General features: G+C 31.6%; 2 protein-coding genes across 2 annotated transcripts; both read right to left on the bottom strand.

The window, feature by feature from the left end:
* Positions 1–329: 329 nt before the first annotated feature.
* On the bottom strand, positions 330–977 carry LOC110414042 (uncharacterized). The gene has a single exon (XM_021425099.2). It carries the CDS (start codon positions 831–833, stop codon positions 483–485), a length of 351 nt encoding a protein of 116 aa, XP_021280774.1. The 5' UTR covers positions 834–977; the 3' UTR covers positions 330–482.
* A 6,999-nt stretch (positions 978–7,976) lies between these two features.
* On the bottom strand, positions 7,977–8,574 carry LOC149527372 (uncharacterized). Its single transcript, XM_089783215.1, has one exon. It carries the CDS (start codon positions 8,464–8,466, stop codon positions 8,113–8,115), a length of 354 nt encoding a protein of 117 aa, XP_089639341.1. The 5' UTR covers positions 8,467–8,574; the 3' UTR covers positions 7,977–8,112.
* Between the last annotated feature and the right edge of the window lie 1,317 nt (positions 8,575–9,891).

Genomic DNA, 9,891 nt, shown 5'->3' with positions numbered 1-9,891 from the left:
AACTTGTAAAAGGAATTAATTGGCAATTACTGACGGTGAATTATTATCTAATGGATGAAAAATATCTGGGGGCAGGGGGATCCCACGCTTACTGAGGCCACAAAAAATGATTCTCTGTTGTCCGAATTCTGAAGCAACAAACCAAAACCAAATCCCTTATCTTACCAGCTACGTACTTGAATCAAAATTTGAAACCTTTCCACGTCAAACAAGTGGACGCTTTGACGCAACCCACTTCTTTCATTTTCTTTCCCACTTTGTTAATTAATGAGATCGAATACCAGATTTATTTTCAGAACAGAAGCCTCTTTTCGATGAGCAAACTGCGGTCATCGGCAACTTCGAACTCAATATATATATATAACCAGTAGTAATATTGAACATTGATCATAAAGAACATAATAAATACATGATTGAAACCTGATCCAAAAGTAACTTTAAGAGTAATCAACATTCTTTTGAGCAGGCAAAACTCAAGCTAACTAAAGGGTGAGCTTGAGATCTAAACCATCATCTTCTTGTTTTTTCTTGTCTTCTTTCTTGTTGTATGGGCTTGGAAAGATGATAGGTGACCTTCTGAACTCAATCTCCTCAGTAAAATCTGCCAATTCAAAAGTTGGAACCCAACTCGATTGCTCGTCCGTATCTAACTTCCTTATCTTGTTTTGCTTCTTCTTCTTGGTGATCTCCTCCCTTTGTCTGAGCTCATCTTTTCTCCTATTACTCGCCTCCCGAAAATTCCTAATCAGGGCAAAGAACCGCTCCATCTTCTGATCATCCTCTTGCTCCTCGTCTTCGCCATTCCAAACATGACTTCTCTTCTCGGTTGCCATGTGAAAAGAAAAGAAGAGAGAGGGAAAAAATGCAGAGCAAGCTCCAAACTTTCTTTTTGGTTTTTGTCAAATCCCTGGTGGCAGTAGGCCTGAAACAGCGTACACAAGTTTCTCTCTGTTCTTTCTGCCCACATCTAGTTTCAAAATTGTCCACCTATTTATAATATAACAAGGAATTTGGCCATCCAGGGTCACTTTAAAAAGACAGACTTGCCCTGCCTACCAAAATGACGAGGTGTAGGTTGACTCTCTGCGTCTTCTAGAGAACCCAGCCTTCCCCCGTTGGGGTAGAAAAGTAAAATTGTGAGATAACGCGTGGATTGTGATACGTCACATGTTAACGTGGGTACCATGTTGATGGCATGACAACGCAAAGGCTTGTCAGAATGTCGACGTAACTCAGATGACGCAATACACAGCGCAAAAAAGTCTGGCTGTTAAGCATAAGCTGATTCCTCATTTGAGATGATTTTGACTACCAAACCCACGTTGCCAAGGCTCCACAATTTATTTCACGCTCTTACCGTTTTTCTGCTTCGGCAAACAACCCATAGAATAAATAATAATATATACCGAAATTTTAATAGGACAGGTACGGCTACCCATCTTTATCCGTGAAGGTGAATGTTGAACAAATCCACCCGTAGAAAAACAAAAACCAATCACCAAATTGTGAAATTTATTATATTTCATTTAATGTATTATTTCATTAATTATTATCCTTTTTTCATAAATAACAGCTTAAAAAATATCAGTGAATGAAAATATAGATCAATTTAGATAAAAAAATCTATAACATGATAGTTTCCAATTATTAATTTCATCCCTAAATCTATAGTTGCGTTAATTATTTATTGATATTCTAGAATATGTCTTATTTAAGTTAATTATATAATTGATAAGTAGTATGATTTTAATTTTGTTAATGAATTTCTAATTCAGTATTTAATTTATTGATTAATATATAATTTTTTATTTAAAAAATATTTAAATTTATCTTTTCTCAATTATCGAAAGAAGACCTTGTTAATGATTTTCACGTGACTCGTTCATTTTTGAAACAGAATGGTAGATCTATGACAGCGACTTCACACCTAGAAAGCTGATCAGAGACATGCGGTTAATCTAGAAAGGTTAGGCACTGTTAACATCCAAGTGTAGAGTTGGGGCCTTGAATCTCTAGCACTCCTACCTCTAGACAGTGAATTCTCTATTCATTTAGGCTTTAATTTTGGTCAAGAACAAGGTCAAATATAGTTCATGTTCATATAATAAACTATAGACTTCATATAATACATCTAGTTCATGTGAAATAAATAAGGGTAAAATATTTATATATTTTTAAATTTTATTCAAAATAATATAAAAATCTATTAATTTTTTTAAAATAGATATTTCAACTTCAACATATGAATGAAAATTAATGTTAAATATGAAATATTAAAAATATTTATTTTTTTTGCATTATTTTCTTTCTCTCAAGTCAATCCACAACATCCCTTTACATTGATCAACCATCCATTTCCACTTTGCTCCCTTGGAAGCCTTGATCGAGCTCTCCAAGAGAGACCCAAATCGATTTTCACAAGGGAGCACGATGTCAATTGCAAAAATCAAAATTTTTGTTGAAAAAATAAAAATTATAATTTATTAAATAATAATTTTTAAAATTAATAAAAATAAAATTATCTTAAAAATATTATCACAACATCAAATTAATAAAAATATTAAAAATTAAATAAAAGTAAGATATAATTAAAATATTTTTTTGAAACGAGGTGTTTATTTTAAAAATTAATTAATTTTATATAATTTTAATTAAAATTTTAAAAAATCTGAATATTTTACCCAATAAATAAAAAATTTTAAACACATAACTTATGAATAAATTAAACATAAAATATCGAATAGTACAAGTAATAATTTGTTTCAATTAGTATAAGATTTATTTGTAAATCAAAAACTTTACTTATAGCCCTGCACCACAACTTCTGCGAGGAGAGATGGGAAAAATCAGTTGTTCGTAAATCGCAATGAGTCAGACTTTTGCAGTTGAAAAGTATAAATTTTTCCGACATTTGGTGTCGCCATAAATCTTACATACTTACTAGCTACTACCAGAGTTTGAAAATTGAATGCTGTGCAACTTTTCGGGTCTTGAAAAACGAACAATTTCTGCTGGGCTTTATATATATATATTTTTTAATTAGAGTTTTTATTAATTGAAACTTCTAGTTATTATCTAAACGAAAACCCTCTTTTTATTTATTTATTTATTTTTATATTATGTATTTCTTTTCCATTTTTCAGATGACCAAAGGTTAACACATATACTATGATTTTTTAAAATTCAATTAATTAGTCTATGGTACTTAATCTTTTAATTCATTGTTAACTTTTTTATTTATAACTAAATCGACTTGCAATCCAAATTTATATGTGTCCATGGGCTGGTAAATGAACATTATATATTAGTCATGCTATTTTTAATATAAAATATAATGAATTTTATTTTTATTTTTATATTTTACTTTAAAAATAAATTTTTAAGAGATAAAAAGAAAAATGCATAATACTTTAAAAAGCTCTTGAGCTATCAAAAGAATTCAAATAACTTATTATATTTCTATTACATTCAATTAAGTTTTTTTATTTTTATTTTGAATTAAATAAGCTCATACAACTAAACCTAACAATTTTGCACAAAACATGGCAACACAACATAGGTTTAAACGGCTTTGGATTTAATTTAATTGTGTTTCGTGTATTAATCATGTCAAACCGGTTTAATCCGTCCAAAACATAATTAATTAATTATGTTATCGTGTATTTATATAATCTATGTTAGTGCAATAAGCTCAATGCATACAATTCTAAGAGAGGCTGAATTGAAATATTTTAAATGTTTTGAGATTTTTCTTTTTAATTTCAAACAAAATAAAGTTCCCCTTTTTGTGAATAACAAGATAATTACATTTTTTATTAAATAAGAGAAGTTAGAAACATAAATGAGATTGAAGGAGTGAGAGAGTAAAATCAACATAATAGTATGTATAGAGATTCGACCTCCTTATCTACGTCCTTTCCATTACATTTATTAAGAAATTTAAAATCTATTATTAGAAAAAGATTTAATACAATGTCTTTTATGGATCAAGTATAACATTTTCAATACAATACCTTTATATAGTTAAAGCATAACCACTCTATTTGTTATCATGGTTAAGATATAATCACTTAAAAACTACTTTTTCAATTGGTTAAGGTATAATCACACAAGTGAATATGATGAGAGAAATATAATTATAGCTAAAATGCCTCATAAGCGCTAAGTAGCAGCTTAAGTACAATATTTGATGAATAAATGAATAAGTAATAAAGGCTCAATAAATTATATAATAGAAGACTCAAATGCTAGAAAATGAGTGCAAAGAATATTGAATGACTTGAGTTAAAATTTTCTCTTGAACAACTTTCACAAATATAATAAAAGCTTGTATTTATATTTACTAAAGCTTTTGAGGTGGTTGGAGGAGCATTTAATGCAAAAAAAAAATATTTTTCTCTTCATTCTAGGCTGTAACGATCGTATTATATTGACACATATGTTAATGTATCAACATATTACTGCTTTTATTTTGAATTATCGTTGAAATGTATCAATACATACTATCAATACATTTTAGTATGTTTTGATATTTTTGATCTTGGTTGCGAAGGTTTGAACATTTTGTTGGAAATGCATCAATACAATTATTAATTTATCGATACTTTTGAAACAATGAGTATTTGGTTAAAATTATATCAATATTTTTAAGGTGAACATTCTATAGCATTTCTAAGGATATATTTTAAGAATATATCAATAGATTGAGTTTGATTTTGCAAAAGTCGATTTTTATTAAGAATATGTATCGATAGATTTGGATCAGAATACATTTTTTGAAGTTCTTTTTCATTGTTTTTCTTTTCAAACTCGATTGAAAGTGTTAAAGGATATCTAGACTTGATAATTCAAGGATTAAATGAAATTTGATCATTTTCTTTTGTCATTTCAAAACATGGAATCAATTTGACAGCTATAGAACTAACAACCTATGACTCGTTAATTACTCATTTATTTAATCGTGTTTACGTGTCGCGTAAATACGTTTAGTACACGATTAAGATCTATTTACTAATCTATATATATACTAATATTTTTACTATGATTATGATTTATTGATATTAAATTTTATTATATTTAGTATATATTATGATATTTATAATTTTTTATTATAAATTTGAATAATAGAATCGTATTTTACTTGTACATATTTCAATTTAATCATTTAATCATATTAATCATATCAATCATGTAAACAGCTCATAAATTGTATAAATTTTAATCGTGATATCATGTCGTGTCGTATAAAATTTAACTCAACATGTTTAATAAACGTGTTTGTAGTGTCGTATTGTGTTACATATTTATTAAATATATCTGTTTACATGTTTAAAATCTTAATACGATTAATTAATTATATTGTGTTTGTGTTTACTTATATAACTGTTAATACTTTATGTTTACATGATACAGTTAAGACACAAATGCACAAATTGCAAGGTCTAGATATGACTAAGGATTAGTTTATTATTATTAATTAAAATATTATTTATTATTTGTATATTCACATAACACTAATATGGATAGTAAATATAGTACGTGATCATATCATAATGCCACATAACTAAACCATGTTACCTCCACTTTGACATTTTAGCATGTCATTGCATAAATTTTAAATATTTTATGCATAAATTTTTAAGGATTTTTGCAATATTGATGTTCAATTATTTTTTATGTAAAAAACTAACAAAAAAAAAACCTAAAGAAAGCTATTGATATAGAAAAGGAATGTCTTAGATTTTATAAAATGAACAGATAACCTGATTTTAGAACAATTCGAAAAAATGTACAAAAAAACAGAAATAGTATATGACTATATGTTTTAATTTAATGGGCAAAGCTGGCATTTTAAGAGTTTATTATTGATATAATTTCACTGGGAATTGAGGGTTAAAAAAATGAGAATGTTACCGAGCTAAAAAAGAAACAATGAAAATGTTTCCTATCCTGACTTTATTTTATAGCGTAATCACTGAATCAAGATCTTTGGTTTAGTTTTAATACTAAAGTAAGTTGCAATGTGAATGATCAATCAATACAGGGTACTTTTGTCCTAATATATTCGATCTCTACCGTCTATATGTTTGATAGAAGTACTACAAATGTACTACCAATGATCCGGCACTGACAACTTTAACCGAGCTGCATGTGCTTTATTTGCAGTGTTATCCTGGTGCTGATTCTACTGGCTGGGGGAGGACGAACAGAGTCCGAGAACCAATGTATTGGCCTGACCTTGACTTGAGGGAGTATCATTGATGGCATGACATTGAACCCATTTGCTCTAAAGCACACGCAAAATGCTATCAATGGGTACTGTCGTCTCTTATCTGTCCTCTTTCGATCAATGGGAAGTATTGTTAATTAATTCTAGGCATAAGTCTTTGGCCTTTTACTGGTCAAAAGAACTACACAGTCTCGTCTCCTTTCAGAACCTTTTAAGAACACTCAGTTCCAATGTTCAGCCTGCTGCTTTTCCTCAGACGCTATATCAGTCCTTATCTTAATCTCAACTTGATTTATACAAATCCACCATGGAGTGCCCCAAACCAAAAAGCAAAATCAAATTAAGAACTATAGCTGGCAAGGCTCCGGCTGCATAACGTTCAGGTCATATGCCACATTGTTTTATGGAAACCTTTGAGCTAACGGGATTACGTGGCTGGTGGAATATGCTGTCTTCGAGAAGGCGTAAGCGGCTTGTGTAGGTTTATTTGTAGCTCCCTTGTTTTCATGTTGAAGTCAGCCTGTTTTCGGCTGATGACATCAAGATAAGCTAGCATGTCATCGTCAGTTTTAAACCCTTGAGCTTTTGTCGTGGTTTCTTTCTTCAGTGTAAAAAGGTTTTTTAATTCGTTGTATGGTTTGATCCATTGTACGTACGGGCAGGTAATCCCCTGCATACGTTGCCAACCTTTTATCCATTGGATTCTCAGGTCACTTTTTCAGCCAAAACGCACTTGAAAACGTTTTCTTGTTTATTGGAGAGAAGCTACAAGTTATCCAGATTTAGCCATATATGAGAAGAAGAAACATGGTTTTTTTCTGTTCTTTTCTTCTCTTCCTTTGAGCAAGCAATGAAACTTTGCGTTCAACATCAAAATACCATGGTCAATGTAGTCAACCCTCGATTAATGACCATTAAGTATTTTATTCTTTGACGTTTCAGTCTTATAATGCCACTGAAGAAATTGGACATAAGAGTTTATTCTCCTTTTTTAACTATAATTTAATGCATATATATATATATATATATAAATAGACCAGTGGTAGAGTAATTCAAAAAGACTTTAGAAGTGACTCTTATATATATATATATATATATATATATAGAGAGAGAGAGAGAGAGAGAGAGAGAGAGAGAGAGTTTTTATATTGATTAAATAATACATAAATACTAGTACTAACTTATTATGAAGTTTTAGCTTAGGTAGTAAGTATTATAGATGAGATATAAGAAATAATGTAATACTGATTTAAGAGAAAATATATAAAGATCAGAAATATAACTTGGTACTACAAGATCCTAGCGGTAAGGTTAACTTTTTCTAACCTTTTTCCACCTTTTATCAGTAACTTGCACGCCAATTTATCTTTTTGACTCTTGTGAAATACTTGAGATTCACGCAGATCTCTAGCCGACGACTTGAAGTCGGAAGGCCAAAACAGACCCAGTGAACTATAATATAAAAAAATTAGATACAACGGAACCTGAGAAAATTCTTTAAAAAACTCATTCTCGGTTTAGAATTTGATCACTTGCGCAGCCCTTAGCGACTACCAAATTGGATACCTACGTACTGCTTGCTGTATATATAATCCTAGCTAGCTCCTAACAGCGACTACTTCATTCATGATTATCCGAAAACTTAATTTCTTAATATCGCCGAAAGAGATGCTGATATTCACTAAATATAAACAACCCAAAAAAAAGGAAGTACATGGAAAATGCGTAGTAGAAAGAAATGCTTGAATGCCTTCTTAAAGTTGTTAACTACTACTTTATTTGATATGAACAGTCTGATCCAGTAACCCCATCTTCCAGCTACAATCGACAGTTCAACACCCTAGCAACATTCTTCAAGTTGTTCCAAAAACTTTGAATGACCTCTAAAGTGAAAGGCTAAGGTCTAACCCTTCTTTAACCTCCTCTTTCTGATCATCCGTTCCCTCTTTGGTTCGAGAAGTACTCGCGACCCTCACAGGGGGTTTCCTCAGCTGAGCCTCTTCCATGAAATCTTCATGTCGAAACGACGGCTCCCAGACTACGACTTGCTTCTCCTCTTCAAGCTTTCGCTTCTTGCTTCTGCTCTCAGCAGCCTCTGAGCTGTTGATCATCAAACGATCACGAGCCTCGCGTATGCTCTTGACGAGAGCATAGAACTTCTCCATCGTTTCTTTGTCATCATCTTCGTCGTCGTCCTCATTACGGAAAATCTTTCTCTTCTTGCTTGCACTCTCCATGCGCGATTGTTTTTTCTTTTTTTTTTTGTGTAGGGCAGAGAGAGAGTAGGAGTGGAGTAGGGACAAAGCGTTCTCTTTCTCGGTTGCTTCTTCGTTGCTTCTTCTAGGGAGATCCTAAATTATACAAAGGTCATGGTCAAGCTGTCCGATCATTTTCATTTTGTTGCGCCCCTCCGCGTGTTCCTAAACACCCATTGCCCATTGGACTAAATTATCCTCTACTTCGTTGCTTCTCACTACGTACCAAACGTACCCGTTTTGTATAATTTGCCTGTATTTCCCTCAACTTTTGATCTTTAAAATACTTATTTGAATTTTTTTTTGAAAAGCAAAGGCATCAGCTTTCCACTTCGTAATAACAATGAAAAACAAGACCAACCAAGATCTGGAAGGTACAAAAGCACGATCGACTTTGTGACCTAGTAAAAGCATAAAAAAAAAAAACAGATAAATTCCTTCTTGAGGGCACCGTACCAAAGGTTGCATAGGAGATCAGGGTATACACAATTTCATCCAAATGCCTGATCTTTCATTGCCTGTACAAAACCATATACATCTCAAAGAAGTGACAGAAACAAAAAATTATCCATAGCATAATGTTCTTCGTTGGGAAGAGGCAACGCTGCAAGCCAAGGTTATATACTTATTTGAATTATGTGTCAAAATCCTGAGATTTTGCTTAATAATATTCCAATAATGTATCATAAAATATTGTGAATTTATCCCATATCCCAACAATTTAATTGGAAACCATCCCCAACGGAAAAGGGGAATAAAAAAAAAAAACAGAGAAAAGATAAGAGATTGGGTTTGTTGAGGGGTTTATCAGTAAATTGAGGGGGAAAGTGTGTAAGGATGACATAGTTCTAATCGTCATGGTACGTGAAAACGTGACGCACGCATCATGGCCCACTTTGATGGCCGGAAGTCGAGGCTCTTGGGAGTTTGGTGTAATAGAATCTAGCGAAGAAAGAAAAGATGAAACAACTTTGCGCCGTCTGTCTCTAGTCTCTGCTGTAAGCATGCCTCGGCGCTAGCTGAGGAACCTTTCTTTCTCTACCGTTGATCAGTTTGATGGAGATCACCGCCCACTTTTCTTTTTAGCTCTTTAGACTTTCTTCAATTTCACGCTCTATTACTATTATAGATGTTGGGAACGAGATAGATCATCATACAGTTTGATAACATTTGGTACATTACGATGTAACGTGATTACAGGTAATATGATTGTAAGTAATGTGAATGCAAGCAATGTGATTACAGGAAAAATAACATTATAGTGTTTGGTATATAAGTAAAATAATGATTAAAATGCAAAGAAGATAACATTGCAGTGTTTGCTTTACAAGTACTTTAGTGGGAATGTAATGTTAATTATCAAAATTACCCTTAATTATTAAAATATAAGTTTAATATATTTATATT

The sequence above is a fragment of the Theobroma umbraticum genome, unplaced genomic scaffold (genome assembly GCF_002168275.2).
Source record: "Theobroma umbraticum cultivar Fairchild unplaced genomic scaffold, ASM216827v3 scaffold_4.1, whole genome shotgun sequence".
NCBI lineage: Eukaryota > Viridiplantae > Streptophyta > Magnoliopsida > Malvales > Malvaceae > Theobroma > Theobroma umbraticum.
Note: the sequence above shows the minus strand (reverse complement) of the source record. Positions and strands in the feature narration are given on the sequence as shown.